Below are 17,449 nucleotides of genomic sequence, written 5' to 3' on the forward strand. Positions count from 1 at the left end.
CTCTTTGGTGACTGGTGGTTTTTGTAAGGGACAAAGGGGGTTGTGACTGTGAGACTGCCCTGGGGAGGGTAGCCGGCTCACTGAGCTCACTGTCAGCAGTAGACTCACCGTTGCCAGGCGTCAGAGCAGACACTTATGCCATCCTGTGGCTGTGAACTAGCAACTGGAAACTTGGCGGTCCCTTTTCAAACTGTCCTGAAACGTTTTCTATGGCTGGAAGTTCCGTGTCTATTGGATTGAAGCCGGCTAGAACCAGGGGCTGTATTCGGACAGCGCGTCTGATAGCTTTCAGTCCCGCACCCGGCCTCCAGCGGGACAGCCCAAACGGGCTCAGCAACGTGGACATGGATTTGGGGGCTGGTGCTTGGAGAGGACAATCACGGAGGGGCGCCGCCCCCACACCTCCCGCTGGCTGGTCCTTGAAACCAGAGTGGCCTCATCCCACAGAGTAAAAGACCAGGCTATCATCCTTCGTCTTCCCTCAAACGTCACTTTATCCCAAAGTGTCCTTTGTGGTCTGACAGCCCTTAACTTTGTCTCCTCCCCAAACCACTCGCATTTGAACTGAGTTTCTACTGCTAGGATTCATTGGGAGGCTGCGCCCGCAAAGGCCAAGTGCGCTCCCTCAGCGCTAGAGAAGAGGAGACTCTTATTGGCAAGAAGGCACGCTCGAAATCGGGGTTGCTCTGGGGAAACACCAGGGGAACACTGCTTCCCAATCTGTGAAGCGTGTCCGTAGTGCACCGTGGACCCGCGCCCCTCCCGCGCTCAGACGCTGGCCTGGCCAGCTGGTCCCTCCCGGAGTCGGACCTCTGGGGTACGCAGGCGGCACAGGCACGGAGGGGGGGGCGGTGAGTGACGGCGGTACTGGGCTGCGGCGCGGGGGCTGCGGTTGGGGGACCGCGTGGGGGGCGGCAGTGGAGCCAGCTTACCTTCTTCCGCCGACTTCATGGTGCCGCCGGCGGGCGGCGCGGGCCCCAAAGTTTCTCCTCTCCCGCAGACTGCAGCCGGAGAGCCGAGTGGAAACTTGGAAGGGACTGGAAAACTGGTACTTGGCATCCACGCGGCCGCAGCGCTTGGAGCAGGAGGAGGAGCGGAAGGAGCGGGCACCACTGGGGTCGTGCTCCCAGGGAAGCAGACTCCCCAGCGGACGCGCACTGCCTGGGCTCAGTGTCGCGCGACTTGTAGAAATGTCATCGAGGGGCGTGTGCGCGCGTGGCGGGGCGGCTGTGGCCTGGGACCCGAGCAGGGTAGTGGGTGGCGGTGGCGGGGTTTGGAGTTGTGCGCCCACGCTGGGCTGCTGGGCTGCTGGACCCCTCGCGGCGACTGTGCCAGCGAGTTGAGTCTCAATGTCTGGCTCTGACGCAGGGCCTCGCTCTGCCTCCTGCCTTTTTAAAGCTGGAAAACCCCTCCCCCGCCTCCCGCCGCCCAGCCGCTCCCGCGCCCCCTCCCTGCCATGACATCACGCCCCGCCCGCCCCTGCCGGCGCTGCCCGGCCCGGGGGACCAGTGCTGAGTGCTGGCCCCTCCCCGCGGGGGCTGCCCCTCTCCCGAACCCAGGCGCAAGGGAGGCGGGCAGGGGCTCATGTGGGGTACTGGGCGAATGGACCCGCCTGGACCGGGTCCAGAGGGGGAAAGGGTCCCTAGAGTCGCTCTCCGCCCTAAAGCAGGGTGGCCGGGGAGCAGGGCCGAGGGGCGCCGGAGCGCGGCATGCTGAAGTCATTATGTAAAAGCACAGGCTTCCCCGCGGTGGAAATTTGGAAAAGCGCTCCCCCTGGCAGGCCCGGGAAAGGAAATTCCCACCCCGCCAAATCACTAACAGATTGCACGGCAGTCCCGGCACCTCGACTTGCTGGCCTTTCCCGGTGTAAATGCCCGAGCCAGACGATCGATCCTCGGTGCAGGAGCTGGGTGCGGGGGGACAGGGGAGCCAAGCGCCCCTCCCGAGGCGCGACTTCGGGATCGGCTAGTGGAGCTGGTCCGGGAGCCGCAGAACCGACGCCGCGTTCACGTAACACTTTCCCCTTTCAAACCCTCGGCCTCCAGCTCAGCGCGGCTGCCAACGGGACATTTTCTCGTTGGCCGCGGATGGAAGGGACTGGAGTGTTAGGGCGGTAAAAATGTCTGGTTTACAAAACCCATAAATCTATGGCACGACACCCTTATGTGGTTTAAAATAAACCCAAACGCAAAAGACATGTCTGCTGCGGGGACCCAGGAGGCCTGTGGGATGCTGGTGGGTCCCCAGAAGATTCCAGGCCAAGGACCTAGCGAAACGGGGGGGGGGGGGGCGCATTGGCCCAGATGGGGTCTGGAGGGCTAATCGGATGCGACAGCAAATAACAGGAAGCTGCCCAGCGGGCAGAACTGAAATCTCTCCCCGTCCCAGTTCTCCAACCACGTCTCTCATCCCTAGGGTGTCCGGGTGCGTGTCACACTTTTCGGGCACTACCTATACATCGGCTCTCACGTTGACAGTGAATGCCCCAGGCGCAGGGTGGTGGGTGCCTCCAGGACACTGAGGCTGGGGGGAAACCCCGCGGAGACTCCAAAGGTGTAGGGGACCCTGCGAGGATGCCGGATGCTGGAGCGAGGAGCGCACACCCAGCCGGGAGGAGGCCGCCAGGGGGCGCCAGGGGGCGCACCCCCTCCTCCATGCGGATCTTTCTGCACTAAGTCCTGGTGTCCCCAGACCTGGGTGCCAGCATTTTGCCTGCAGAGTTTCCGTTTCCCGCCCCACCCCACCCCCCTCCCACCGCCAGGATTTTGCCTTTAGAGTTTCCGTCCCCGCTCTCCTCCGCCCCCCTGCCCACGACGCTCGGGGAGGAGGAGGATGAGACTAGGGTGGGGGGAGCAAAGGGAGGTCCCGCAAGTGGTATGAAAGTCTGACCGCCCCCCCCCCCCCGCTCCATCCGCCCCTCCCTCGCTTTCACACGCGCGGGTCTGGAGCCCGTGGGACCCGCATGGGCGGGGGCGCCCTGGACAGGAATAGGCGGGGGGCTGTTGACCACGGTGGCTGGTCCTCACTTCCCCCTCGATAAATAATTTTCACTCCATCCAGAAAAGCTCTTTCCTGTCTGCTCTCAATGCTCCCCTTATTCCCCCGCCCGATGACGGAATCCCCGTCTGTTTCCCTCTGTTTAATGCCGTTGCCGGGACCACGGTGGCCGCGCGCCAGGGCGCAGGGAGTTCCGGAGATGGCGGCGCGGCGGAGCGGCCCTCACGCCCCCGGGTCCGCGGCGGGTCCTGCGGCCACCGCGGGGTCCCCTGAGCTCGGTCCTGCGGCCACGGCCCCTGCGCCCCCTCCCGCCGCCAGGGCTTCCCGCTTCCTCTCGAGGTGTGTTTATAGCCGCTACCAGGAGAGACGTTACACGGATTTTATTTTAAGAATGGGTGATGACTAACGAAGTTAAAAGGAGCTTAGGGCAGAAAACAAGACTATTTTTAGATTACTGTTGTTTCGGTGGATTATTGGGGCAATTACATCCGAGAAGCTTACCACTTTCAACGTCCCCTTGGATGCCAAGGCCTTTCTCCTGGAGCGTATTGGGGATGTTTCAGTATTTTCTAGAGACCCGGGCAATCACGTTGGTTGGGTTTTGTGTTTAAGCACAATTGCTATGGAGACGCGGCCCTCAGTGATGTGGGCGGTCGGGCCAGGTCAGGAGGACCTGGAACCCTCCGGCCTCTTTCCCGGAAGCCCCACGGGACCACTCAAAGCACCTGGCCTGGCGCTGCCTTCGCTCCCCCAGCTTCTGCGCAGGTGCCTGCCGGCGCGCACCTTTTTCGCGGTGACTCGGGCGCACCCACGCAGGTGGCTCTAGTTGCTCAGGAAGAGCACGCAGGCACCTGCGAGTTCACTGGGAGCGTTTGTCCTTGCTAGGTCCACTCTCTGGGCCACAGTGGTGACCTCCTTCAAACCTCTCCATTTAGGAACATTTTGTGCTTTTGACTCCTTTCATCGCCAGGTGTGATACTACATGGAAGCACCCTTTACCCGGTGGGGAGGGAGCAAACCAGCAGAACAGAGTTGCTAGGAAGTATGTTTGGGGACCTCTGCATTTAGCCAGAGGGTAGAGCTTGGCGTTAAGAAATCAGAAGTATGGAGAGGTTTACTTTTAACTAAACTGCTGAGATTCTTTTTTTAAACCCAATGCAAGTAAATCTCCCACCTGTGGCTGGAGTTGAGAAATAACGGGATACTTTTGATCATGTGCCTGTGTCAGCACATACAGACTTCCCTTTTAAGTTTGGGGTGTTCTTAGAGATCCGTGGATTTGAGGTTCACCGACCTGACCCTGCTTTTACTTGTGCAGTATCTCTCCTCAGTGCACCCCCTCCATCCATGGGTCTATTGCAAAGGCCTTGTTCAGTGGCCTCCCTGCCTGACCTCAGCCTGACCACCAAATCTGACAATCAACTCAGCCAACCAACCAACCAACCAATCAACTTCCCTTCCTGGGGCACATGGCCAGGGCATCAGGATAAAGGCCAAACAGTTTAGCATGGCACCTGATGTCCTTCACTTTCCACACCTGGAGTCCTCACACACAGTCCTCCTCTGCAGGAAGCCCCTCCCTGTCCCGGTACCCCACCCCTGAGACTGGAACCATCTCCCCTGTCCCCATTTAGTTTCATCTCATGGCACATAAAATCCCACAGCACACCAAAAAATATTTTTTTGCCAATCTTACATTTAAAAATAGGTATAATTTTGATTCATTCACACTGGATGGCTATTGTTGTGTTGACTGTTGTCATTTTTTTTTCATTTGATAATCTAAGAGAAAAGAGGTCAGTGTCCCTGCCTAATTAGGTATATTGCATGTTTTAAAAATTCTTGCAGGACACAAGTTGAAAATTGCTTATTTATTCCATTAGCAGAGACTTCTTCCAATCTGCCTCTCCCTGTTCCCAGGTCCCTACCACCTCTCGGAGTCTTTGCCCACCTCCCTAGCTCCGTCACCGCCTCCCAGCGTGGTGACCTTAGACACCCTGCGTTTGTTCAGCCAACGTGGTCTAGCTGGAAATGGTCCATGTGTACTTGAGAAGAATGTATGTTCTGCTCTTGGCCTGAGTGTTCTGCAGATGTCTGGTATGTCTGGTTGGTTTAAGGTGTTCAGGTCTTTCTGGTTCCTACTGAAAGCGGGGTGTTGAAGTCTCAGGTGGGGTGTTTCTGTAGCACTAGTGGTTACCCCAGATTTCCCTTGGTTCTTGCTTTACATATTCTGGAGCTCGATGTTAGATGGCAGGTGTGTTTACACTTGTGGTGTCTTCCCGATAGGCTGGCCTTCCATAATTATGAAATGTCCCCCTTTATCTTTAGTAAAACCTTTGGTGTTAAAAAATCCACACTGTCAGACGTTACGGCAGCTAGTCCAGTTCCCCACATTTGCTCTTTGCAAAATGGTCCTTTCTCACCTTCGAGTCTAAAGTGTGTCTCCTGTAACCAGCCTGAAGTTGGGTTATGTTTTTGTCCAATTTGACAATCTCTGCCTTGGATTGTCTTCTTTCATCCATCACATTTAATGTCATTATCAATGTACTTGGATTTACAGCTGCCACTTTGTTCGTTTTCTATTTTTCTCATGTCTTTTTTGTTGTTGTTGTTCCTCTATTTCTTTATGGCTTTCTTTCACGATAAGTGAATTTTTCCTAATGTAGCATTTTAATTAATATGTATATATTTTACTTTTAAGAGTTATTTCGTCACTGGTTGTTCTAGAGTTTACCACATAACATTACAAGTCAGATTTAGCTCAATGCCAGTGATACATGCACATGTTAGTCCTGGGTAGGCCCATCCCCTTTCTCCTCTTTTTACGGTACTTTGTTACATTATGAATGGTAATTATGTCACATTATGAATAGTAACATCACAAACTCCACAATACATTGTAATGCTTAGAACTTGACTGTCTGTAGTCACTTCCTTAACCAACTTCTTCTGTGTTTTCAGCAGATACATTACAACCTATTATAATTCTATTAACTAGAGTCCCAACATGACATTATAGATTATATATATTATTCTATACACTTGCTTTTTCAATCAGATGAAAGGAGAAAAATATACATTTGTGCTGTCTTATAAAATCATGTAATTACCTTTATGGGAATTCTGTTTTTGTTTTTCATGTGGATTCTGTTTCTGTCTGGGGTCAGTTGCTTTCAACCTGAAGACATTTCTGTGGTCTAATTATTGTAAGGTGGGTCTGCAGGCAGCAGAGAATCAGTTTTTGTTGATCTGAGGAAGTCTTCATTTCAGCTTTATTTCTGAAAGGGAGTTTTGTTGAGTACAGGGCTTTTGGGTGCCCGCCACCTTTGAGCCTGCATGGTCTCTGCTGGAAAGTCCCTATTGGTCTTATTGGGGTTCCCTCATAAGTGACACACCGTATCATGCCTGCAGCTTTCAAGATATTCTCCTTGTTTTTGATTTTCAGCATTTTTACTGAGGTGGGTCAGTTGGTGGGTCTCTGAGTTTATCACTCTTTGAGCTTCTTGGATATGTAGGTTGTTGTTTTTCAATGAATTTGTGACATTTCCAGCCCTTTGTCTTTGAATATTTTTTCTTCCCCTTTCTGTGTCTCATTTCCTTCTGGTTGTCCCACTACGTGCAAGCTGTTGCACGTGACTTGTCCCACGTGACTCCAAGGCTGTTTTTACGTTTCTTCATTCCAGTCTCTCTGCTTCTGTTCTCTCCATCGCTCCATCTCCAAGGCCACCAGGTCCCTCTCCCGCACGTTCACACTTGCGGTTGAGCCCTCCAGTGATTCTCGTGCTTCAGTCCCGCCTTCCAACCCCAGAATCTCCATTTGGTATTTTCTTATAGTTTCCATCTCTTTATTGACAGTGCCTATTGGGTGTGACATCATCCTACACACTTTTACTTCTTTTGCTCATTCTTCTTTAGTTCTGTGAACACCTTCATAGAGGCTATTTCTCATTTGCTCCCTCTTATAGGCAGTTCTGTTTGCCTGCTTTTTCTTTTCTTTCCTCTTCCTCTTTCTTTCTTTTCTTTCTTTCTTTCTTTTTTTCTTTCTCTCTCTCTTTTCTTTCTTTCTCTCATTCTTTTTTAGGACATATGGGCCATGCATCCTTTTTTTGCATGCATTGTAAATTTTTTTTGGTGTTGGAAACTGGACATTTTAGACAATATATTTTAGCAACTTTGGGAACTGGTACCTTCCCCTCCCCCCAGTCTGGGACTTGTTCATTTGTTTAGCCAGTGGCTGGATTATTTGAGTGTCTCCTCTTCTGCAGTGTTCAGACCCCTGCCATCCTCCCCAGGGGGCCCAGCGTGGGTGACAGAGGTTTTGGTAGGGTGCTCTTCCTTTCCTTGACCACACCCAGCTAATAAGCCCCCCTAATATGGTTGCTCTGCTGTTCTCAACAAGGCCCTGGAAGATACGTTCTTCCACAAAGGCACCCGACCAAACGACAGCTCTTTGGATGAAACCTGAGACTGGTGTCTGATGCTGGTTCTGCCCAGGGGTGTGTGTGCCGCAGTCTTCTCCCCAGGACACGGCTCTTACTTGCAGACCAACGTGGTGGGTACCCCTCACAGTTCACTCTTGCCCAGCCCTGCATCTGTCACAGCCTTTGTCTAGGCCCCCCCCCCTCCACATGGGGTCACACAAGGGTGTGAACTTGCAGCCGCTGGGCAGAGGCGGTCTTGTCTGTGGGGTGGGGGAGCCAGCCCATGTGGAGAAGAGAAGTCCAGAGGCAGACCCGGGAGCTGTTAGCTGGCAAGGATCTAACAGGACAGAGTGCTTTCCTCTGAGTCTTTCACCTGGTGAGGTGACAGCTTCTCTTTCCCACTCAGTCTGGTTGGAGCTGGGTTCTTTCACAACCATGGGAACCCTGGATCATTCTAGAGCCATAGCTCAGAGATCTAGCCAGAGGGGCCTTTCTTGTTCTGTGAGGACCGGAGGGACCAGCTTTGGAGGCAGAGGAAAAACAAGATTCTGTGAAGAGGGAGGAGGAAGGTATTGGAGTTGCATAAGCCTGCCCTGCGGCCCTGTCCACTGCAGCCTGAACTGGCTGCTCACCTTTGCCCTGATGCTCCTGAAAACACACGTAGGCTGGGCGGGTCTTCACGGGGTGCGGTGGGGCTGGCTGGTCAGTTACTGTACCACTGTCTGCTGTGGCCCCGAGGCTAGGGCTCCTCTGACCTTTCCGGGTCAGCCTTAGGCCACCGCAGGCAGGCTCACAGGAAGGCCTTCTGCTCAGTGGGTCTCGGCCTCTCTGTTCCACACTTGCAGGACAAGCGGGCCTTCCTCAGCAGTCTCCATGTTCAGGGGCAGGACCTGGTGGAGGCTTAGGGGCCACCTCTGTGTTCCTGCACTGCCCCCCCCCCCCCAACCACCTGGGGTGGAAAATGTTACTTTTGTTTCTGGCAAGATTTGGGGCTTGCACCTGTGAATTCAGTTTTCCTCTGGCAAAATAAAAGTAGTAACAATAGTTTTCTAATGGCAACATTGTAACTTTTTTCATAAACTAGTTGGTTGACCTAAATCTGTTTAATTAAGCAGTGACCAAGCTGAGCGGCTTCTGCCCCAGCCTCTGACATGGGGGGGGGGGGGTCTGCACCCTGGCTTTCTTTTTTCCATCTGAGTGACTTTCATTTGTACCTGGGATGCAGTTTCCGGGAGGTTCTGAGCCAGGGGACAGGATGGAAGTGCCTGGGATTGGGTTCCATGGCATCTCAAACTATTTTTAAAGTGTGTTTGGTTCAATAAAGCTCTACCCAAGCTTTGCGAGGCACTTTTTCCATTCATTTTAAACCTGAGTGATTTTCAAGGGAAATTTAGTCCATGTGCTTCTGATTCATTACACATAAATCATCAAGAGGCTGTGTCAGAGCGTTTGATGTCCCACCGTTTACAAGCCTCTGAAGCCTTTTTTTTACTGCCGAGAAACAGGAAGTGGCATCTCGCCAAAGTGTAATGAACATGACCCCTCAGCAATGGGTGATGCTGTTCAAAGCCCACACCAGCGAGTGCAGGGTGCCAGCCCTGGACGGAGAGGCCCCATGGTGCTGGGTGGGCAGTCCGGCTCTCGTTCACCTGGGCCTTGGGTTCTCAGAAAGCCAGAGTTCTTTATGGGTATTTTTAAAAAGACTGTTGTAAAGCACACAGAACAAGCATGTACCATCTTAACCGTTGTTCAGTGCATAGCTCTGTGGCATGAGGCACATTCACGCTCTTGGGCTGCCGTCACCACTCTCCGCAGAATTCTCCCATCTTCCCAAGCTGACCTCTGCCCCCGCCCCCCAGACCCTGACCCCCACCATCCACTTGGTCTCCGTAAATCTGACGACACGCACGGGATGTGTCCTCTTGTGGCCCGCTCATTCCCCTGCACACGTCCGCCAGGTCCCCCCATGTCGGAGCTGTGTCAGAACGTCCTTTCTTCTCAGGCTGAGGAGTCCTCCATGGCTGCTCATACGTTTTCTGATCCACTCATCTGAGTGGGGCCGTCGGGTCAGGTGGTGACTCTGTGTCCAGTTCTCTGAGGATTTGCCACACCATCCCCACAGCTCAGTCCCAGCCAGCAGCAGACACCTCTGAGGAACGCCCCCCCCCCCCGGAGGACGTGGGCGCTGGATGGGACCTGAGCAGCTGGCTGGGCCTCAGGGCCCTGGATGCAGTGGGCAGGGCCTTGGGGGCTGGAGGCCGCTCCCCTGGGTGGCAATTCTGAAGGCTGAGGTTATGTTTCTACCTGTGATGCTCAAGGCTGGGTTGTCACAGCTAAGACATCAGGGGCCTCACTGTCCCATCACTGGGGCCCACACAGGACCCATCACTGCTTCTGAATGGCTGGCTGACCCTGTGCTGTCACCTCTAGTCTTCATGGGTTGGGCAGGGGTGTCCTGTGTTGACACCTGGTCAGGCCAGTGGGGCTGGGACAGGCATTGGCAGACTCTCCTGGGTAGTGTGACGAGCTGGGGGTGACCTGGGGGGCGTCACAGGGCAGCAGGAGCTGCAGCTGACAGGAATATGGTTACTGAAATGGCCACAGGACCCACCAGGCACATCAGCTGGATGTCCACCCACTCCATACCTTCCCCCCATCACTGCCATGTCCTGCTTCCTCCAAGGATGCACAGGGCCCCAGCCTGAGGACATACTTCCTGCAGAGGCCACATGGTGGGTGTTGGGGCTGAGGGGTGTCTTGGAGCCTATGATGTTCTATGGCCAGGGTTGGGGTCCAGGGAGGGTCTGCAGACAGGTGGGTGATAGAAGGGAGTGGCCCAGGAAGCTGGTGTGGCTGCCAGGTGGCCTCTGTGGAGGGTTTTAAACACTGGCAACCCTGAGTGACCCTACAGCCCTGAAGAGCTCTCACCCCTCAGGATGGGGCAGTAGTGGGACACAGTCTTTGCAGATGTTATTGACTACCATGAGGCCATCCTGGAGCAGGGTGGACCCTAATCCAGTGACCAGCATCCTTGTATAACAAGGGAAACTGGACACACACATAGGGGACAAGGGTGTGTGAGCAGCAGCAGAGATGGAGCCATGTGGCCATGAGCCCAGGGGAGCCCAGGGTGAACAGGACAAAGTGCTGAGTGCTGCCACAGGAGTCCGGGTACACTGTCCTCAGAGCGGGATTTAGCATGGAAGGGCTGTCCACCTGGCTGCATCCCTGTCCCAGGCCAGGGCAAGCTGGTGGGGCCAGTCAGGAAACTGTGGGGTTTCCAGGTTCTCTGGTTCTCAAGCTGTGTGGCTATGCCATTAAGGAAATTCTAGAATTAGTCACGAGCATTTTCAGGACTCAGAAAAATGGACGCAAAACCTTGGTTCTCTGGGGTCCCTGTGGCTCCGCTCGGTGTCCTCTCCACTGGCCCTTTGGCCCCCCAGTAGGTATTCCCATGGTGAGAGGCTGCGGGGGAGGCAGCATCCATAGGGGCAGGTCTCCTGGAAGGACCTGGTGACCCCAGGACCACGGGGTGTCCTTTGTCATGAACACTGACCATGGTTCCCATTCAGGCAGAATAGACCTTATGACTATACACACCTAAGAGAGGTGGAGGTTCCTCTCTGCGAGTGACCCAATCCAACTCGGTTCTGGATCTGGCCGTTCCAGCGCAGGCAGAGACCAGGCTCTAAGCAGCGCATGGTCCTGTGCCCCCCCCCTCCCCACTCCCCGCAGACCAGCCAGGACCCCGAGGCCGGCGGCATTTCTTAGCTTCTCCTGCCACCTGCTGGCGTCTTCTGAAGTTGCACCCGGCCGTGCCCTGGGTTTTCTGCTCCTTCGGCCACAGGCCACAGGGAGCGGGAGGGAGCTCGCCCCGCTCACGCCAGGACGGAGGGACGCGGGGGACACGGGGGACACGGGGTGGGAAACACTGGAAGACCTGGAGGCGGGTTCCCCGGGGTCTTTGGGCAGAAAGCGCTTTATGGGAACCAGGATTGCCAGTTCTTCTGGGTGGGGGTCGGGGGGACGACGACGAGGGCCTCGGCCAGGAGTTGTCCTGTCTGTGCGGCTTCCCCTGAGTCCACCGTCACCCAGGACACCAGGCTGTGGGCACGTGGAGGACAGGCCCGCTGCCGGCCTCGCACGCCGCGCCTCCGCGCCCCACGCCCGGGTCTCCGAGTCTTCAGCGGCTCCGCACCTGCTCCTCCCGCACTGACTCTGCCACTTCTCACCTGTCCACGCGGCGCCCGCACAAAGAACGCGGTGGACACTGCGTGCAGTGCAGGACGATCCCCGGTCCTATGGACCCTGCGGCCGACGGGAGCCCCGGGGACTCAGGGAACCGCGTCCTGGCGCGGAGGGATCCTGCGTCCCACGGGGCTGTGCCGCTGTTTGTCACAGCAGACCCGTGTGCCGTGGACTGGTCGTCACTTGGAGGAGAGCCGGACGCAGACGACCCTGCAAGGACCCAATGCGTGCGGTGGATTGTCCACCTCGCAGACGAAACTCTAATTGAATTCAGACACTCGGATTTCCTGACACCAACGCTGACCCATCTCTGTTCATCCACCCAGGAGCCCGGGGCTCAGCGATCCCTCTGCGACGCTTCATGCTGGTCACCACAGCGCTGGCGGCGAGACCGGGCGGGTCCAGAAGCCGCCACCGCCGGCCTCGCCCGGGACCTCGGCGAACCGGCCGCCGGGAACAGCGCCGCCTGGTGGCCGCGCCGGGAATGGCCCCCAAGGTCCGCATTCAGCCCCGCGCAGCCCCGACTGCAGGGGGTAGAGGGCACCACCAGCTGTGTCCTGCAGATCCAAGGAGGGGGTGGGGGTGGGGTAGGGGGGTACCGCCTCGGCTCCAGCGCCGCCCTCGCCCGCCACAGGGGGACGGGGATGCCCGGAAACTGAGCCGAAGGGTGCGAACAGACCCATACCAGTGCGGCCCCCGCAGCCTCCAGCTGAAACGGGAAGCTGAACGGAGCCCCCCCAGGTTCCCAGGAGTGTGCGTGAGCTGCCCGCAGCCTGGTGGTGGTACCCTGCGTACTTGGGGTGTAGTCATGGCAGCGTGGGGACACGTGCGTGTGTGCGTCTGCAACCTGAGCAGCCCGGAAAGCCAGCAAAGCCAGCGACAGGGTCCTACGAGGTCCCAGCTGCGGGCGGTGAGCTCACAGGGCGTGTCCATGCGTGCAGGGGACCTGCAGTCAAGTGCGGTGTTGCACAGGTAAGGATGGACCTTTAGAAACAGGCTCTCCGACGGCGATGCCTTCACACACAACTGCAGCTGCCACGGGACCAGAGGCAAAACGTCACCTTTCATCTGCTGAGCTGCGTGCGAAGTGGCATCTCCCCTGGCACACACCTGAGGCACACGTGGCTGTGAGGAGCTGGGGGCCCTGATGAGGCGCGCTCACCGCCCCAGGAATGCAGGACACACACGCGTTCTCAGCGTCTGGTTTTATTCTAGTGACATGGGAATGACTCTGTTATATCAAAGAAAGCACTGGAATATTTGGAAACAGCAGAATATTAAATAAGCTTTTGTTTCACTTTTCAGAAACGAGAGTAAAAGGTGAATTCTTACAGGAACAGCGAAATGATTAGGGCTCATTTTCAACAGAAATGGAAACTGGTTCAATATAAAAATTAAAATGTGAAAAACAAGAAGGGAGGGAGGGACGTGGCCCTGCATGAGGCCACCGTCAGCAGTGCCCAAGCTGGCGCTCCTCCGTGCTCCACCCAACCTCTGTCCCAGTGGCTACGCGGCGCTGCTGCTAGGAAGTCAGCTTGGAGTAGCTGGGTGGGGACAGCTTGCGCTTCAAGTACTTGAGGATGTAGAGTGGGAGGCAGCTGACCACGGTTATGGCCGACACCTTCCACACAAAGGTCACCGTTGTGATAAAGGCAATGTCTGTGGGGGAGAGAGACAGGTGAATATGAGAGGCAGTCAGGGAGGCCACAGGTGCCCATGCACGTAGGCCACACCCCATGGCACGCCTCCCTAACTCACTGCCAGACATCAGAGGCCAGCCACACAGACCTCAGGCTTCTTTATAAAGTTCTGTTACCTGTGCATCAGGTTTAACGATTCTCCTAACAGGAATCCTGACTCCACAGTATGAGAGAGTGGGTGACCAGTGCCACCCAAGGTCGGCCAGTGGGCAGCCACTCAGGGACCCTGTGTGCTGGTCCAGGAGAGAGTACCAGGCAGCAGACTTGGTACCAGGCTGAGTGCCCAGGCCCATCTTCTCCACAGGGACAGACGGCCGCAGGTGCAGGGCCACAGCAGGTCATGCTGTGACTGCCCACTGCCCTCACTGCCCCTTGGCCTCGGGGTCAGGTTGTTCTGTGAGGGCCTGCGATGTAACAGCTGACCACCTTTCTCAGGGGAAGACACACATGGAAACCCCGATGTTCACAGTGGCCGCTTTTCCAAGTGGCACAGACCCCTGCAGACTGCGGTCAGTGTGGGACCAGCCTCCTCAGCAGGAGGCTTGGCTCTGACTCAGCCAAGTCACAGGAAGACACTGGTCTGTGTGCAGGTGTTGGAGCCTGAGGGTGCGGGGTCACCGCCTGCATCTAACCTCATTTTGAAAAACCCTGAAAGTGTTTTCAGGGGTCCGACCACTAATCAATAAAAGGCAGAGACGTTGCCAGAAGGGAGTAACTGTTGCCTAATGGACACAGGTCCTCGTCAGTGGACCCGGCACCTGGGGGATCCCCCAGCCCAGGGGCCTCAGACCCCCATGAGCCCCTCCCATGTGGGAAGCTGCAGGGCGTGGGCAGTTACCACTGCATTTTCACACTCCTGGAAGAAACAGCTTCCTCTACCTAAGAATGCCCCGGAAGGCTCCGGAAGGCACTGCCTGCACCTGCTGGAAATGGTGGAGATCACGAAGGGAACTGCGAGTGAGCAGATGGGAAAAGGAACATGTGAAGAACAGACATGACAGTGGAACGCGGTCATGGCTGTGCTTTCCCTACTCCTGGTGCCAAGCACGCCCCGTCCTTTCCTGCCCTGTGGTGCAGCCACTCCGAGCGGCAACACTGAGCACAGACCAGCAGTCCCGCTGGGTCTGCACCACAGACGCTCCGGACAAGTCTGGTCTTCATGGCAAGACGCACATCTGCTGAGCCCGATACCAGGGAAGGATTCTGTGCACAAGGCTCACACACGTTACGTGGAACCTGCCACGGGCTCCTGTCCACTTCAGGCAGGCCCTGTGACACAGGACCTTCCATCCAGCCCACAGAGCAGACTGAGGGTCAGATGGGGCTGTTTTCTGCATGGCCCACACAATGGCGGTGGGCTCATCTTTGTCACTTTGCGACCGGGTTTAGTCAATTCTACATGAGTGTCACGGGGGCCCAGTGCAGTGTCTGAACTTGGGGAGTGTGGAGACAGTCACCACCTGACCCTTATCCAAGACCACGGTCACCATCAGCTTGCATCACATCAGCTGGCTGGTGGGGGAGGGGACTGCATGTGCCCCGGGACACTGTGTTGCAGTGCCCAGAGATCCTGACGTCACTAAGCTGCTGGCCATCAGCCTGCTGAGGACACAGCATGTGGCCTGTGTGTGCGGAGGATGGCGGGAGCTGCCGTGTGGGCACCTGGTCCTGTCCTGGGCCCTGGGGGGGGGGCACTCTGCACACACTCAGCATCTAAAAGCCCAGGTGGCAAATGTCTGAATTCTATGAGTGATTACAAGGAGCTTAGTCTTTCCCTGAAATAGCTTGTGTGTTTGAAGCTTTCTATTGTGGGTTTTATTGTGATCTGCAATTTAAGACCAAGTATGAAGAAGCAATAATAAAGATTTAAAAATCAGTAACAATTACCCAAAAACAGTTCCAAGGCAACTTACCAAAGTATTCGTTCAGAAAAGCGAGCGAGGCCACGTAGCAGCCCAGGCTGAGGAACTGGGCCACGACCATCAGCCAGTGCCATGTCCTGATGGTCAGGGCCACCATGAGCAGCTCGGTGAGGATGAGGGCCGTGAAGGAGATGGCCACCACGTGGACGAATTCAGACTCGAAGAGCACCAGGGCCCCATACATGAGAATGCCCCCTGGAAGACAGCACGGTGGCACTTGCTCCACATGGACGGGAAACTCGGTTCCATGTCAGGCAGCCAGAAAAAGAGGCAGGCAGACGGCTAGTTGGTGTCCTCACTCAGACGTGGCGGTGTGCCGCCCACACTTTCCACTGACTCAAAGTTTATTTAAACTGTGGATTATGAATAAAATAAGATGTAGCACTAGCTAGATAGCCTGAAACACCAAGCAGGGGCTTGAGGACACCGTACTGTCTGGGGGAGAAGCCGTGCCTCCACTGCAGTTAGTGTAAGTCACCCCATTTCGCTGTAACAGGTCTGGTCTCTCTGGGAGTTACACTTGTGACCCCTCTGCTCTGTCCGGAACACTGACGGGGCGGCCAGCAGCTTCTGACGCCCGGACTGGGGTTCTCCGAGTCCTGCTGTCACTCACTCCCCAGAACACCACTGTGCTAGCTGCTTGTTAACTTCGTTTGGGTTTATATTTAATACAGGTCAGTTTTAAGGGGACCTTCATTGCTTAAGGAAATGACACCAAAGGCAGTGTGAGGAGGTTTGTGAGGCTGCTGCTGAGTGGCGCTTACAGGGTCAGAAGGAACGGGTCCTGGAGGGGAGCTGGGAGGCGAGGGCCACAGCGCTAAGGACAGAGCATCTTCACTTCACTGTGGAGCAGAGGCCACTTACCCTGGTAGATGCTGATTAAAACCCAGACGAGGAAGGTCTTAAAGGATAAGGATCTGCCCTGGGAAATGAGAGAGTGGTCAACCCCAGGCTCACGTGGCTCCTCCAGGCCCCCAGCTCCCAGACACCTGCCCCCCGCCTGCCCTCCTGCCTGTGCGTCCAAGCTCCCGCTGGGCACACTCAAAGGACAAGCATAGGCTCTCTGAGGAGTCCAGTAGAGGGCTGTACAGGTGACTAAGCTGGGAACCAAGAGGAGCGAGGGCACTGTGTCTGTGAGGGTCGGGGAGGGAGCGCGGGGACTGGTGCAGACTCGGCCCATGTCAGGAGAAGCAAGGGCTGCCCACATGCCATGTGTGCCTCTGCTGCGAGGACGGGCCAGGATCGAGGTCCTGCGGGGGAGGGGGGGTGCAGCTGGACGGCGCTCCTGAGCTTCCTCCATGGTGGCTTCTGTCTTCATGGTTTAATCTGCCCTCCTGGGGGACAGGTCAGCTCAGCCCCAGTCACCGGTACCTGCTGTCACTCCTGAGTGGTCGAGCACGCCCTCCCTCTCTGTGTGCAGGGTAAGGACGGGCCCAGGCTCACGGTGGGCCTAGTGCTCCTGTACAACCACAAGAATGCAGGTCCTGTTCTCTGCCATGTCTCTTCCCCAACGCAGCGGTGCCCTCCCCGCTGCCTCCTAGAGCTGACCTCGCCTCTCATCAGCCAGCACGTGTCCCCTTTGTTCCCCAGCTGCAGTCCAGGCCCCTGCAGCCTCACCGCAGACTCAGAGTCAGGCTCTGCCCAGAGTGACTTAGGGCCACAACCACCGCCAGCACACTGTGACTCACTTCTCGTGTGGTGGGTGCATGTGTCACAGTCTGCATTCCATCCATCTGTGGTGACTTGTGAGTCACCCTCCTGCCCCACACCTTGGGCCACTGCTGACCAGCTCTCCGTCCCCGAGGGGCATGTGAATGTGGCTGGGATCACGCACTTCTGAGTGTAGCTTCTTCTGCAGCAAGATGCACTCAGATTCATCTGTGCTGCTGCCCTGTGACCCTCCTCATGCTCGTCCCCATTGCACCGTGTGGCTGCACCAGTCACAGGACGAAGGAGTTGTTGTCTGCAGCTTGGGCCATGAGGACAAAGGCCAGAGACGCCTGTGCACAACAGGTTCTGTGTGGAGTCACACTGTCTCTTCTCTTGGGGCTGCTGGGTTGAAGACAGGTGCAGGCTTCACTTCACAAGACACGCCCACCCGTGTTCCCGAGGGCTGGGCTGCCTGCGTCCCCTCCAGCGAGGGGCACGTGGGTGCTGGTGC

General features: G+C 56.3%; 2 protein-coding genes across 6 annotated transcripts in view; both read right to left on the minus strand.

Annotated features, from left to right (window-relative positions):
- NFATC1 (nuclear factor of activated T cells 1) overlaps nucleotides 1-1,373 on the minus strand; it is a 92,363-nt gene extending 90,990 nt beyond the window's left edge. For 2 of the 3 annotated variants that reach the window (XM_066352243.1, XM_066352241.1), the window contains exon 1: nucleotides 933-1,373. In XM_066352243.1, the coding sequence (XP_066208340.1) occupies nucleotides 933-1,059 (127 nt within the window). In that variant the 5' untranslated portion in view covers nucleotides 1,060-1,373. The remainder of the gene's footprint in view (nucleotides 1-932) is intronic. The other variant, XM_066352244.1, reaches the window with a different exon arrangement.
- An 11,482-nt stretch (nucleotides 1,374-12,855) lies between these two features.
- Nucleotides 12,856-17,449, minus strand: part of ATP9B (ATPase phospholipid transporting 9B (putative)) — a 122,416-nt gene continuing 117,822 nt past the window's right edge. For all 3 annotated transcript variants that reach the window (XM_066352325.1, XM_066352324.1, XM_066352327.1), the window contains 3 exons: nucleotides 16,153-16,210; nucleotides 15,280-15,483; nucleotides 12,856-13,325 (listed from right to left, as the gene is read on the minus strand). In XM_066352325.1, the coding sequence (XP_066208422.1) occupies nucleotides 13,189-13,325; nucleotides 15,280-15,483; nucleotides 16,153-16,210 (399 nt within the window). In that variant the 3' untranslated portion in view covers nucleotides 12,856-13,188. The remainder of the gene's footprint in view (nucleotides 13,326-15,279; nucleotides 15,484-16,152; nucleotides 16,211-17,449) is intronic.

This window comes from Saccopteryx leptura, chromosome 11 (genome assembly GCF_036850995.1).
Source record: "Saccopteryx leptura isolate mSacLep1 chromosome 11, mSacLep1_pri_phased_curated, whole genome shotgun sequence".
NCBI classification, from domain to species: domain Eukaryota; kingdom Metazoa; phylum Chordata; class Mammalia; order Chiroptera; family Emballonuridae; genus Saccopteryx; species Saccopteryx leptura.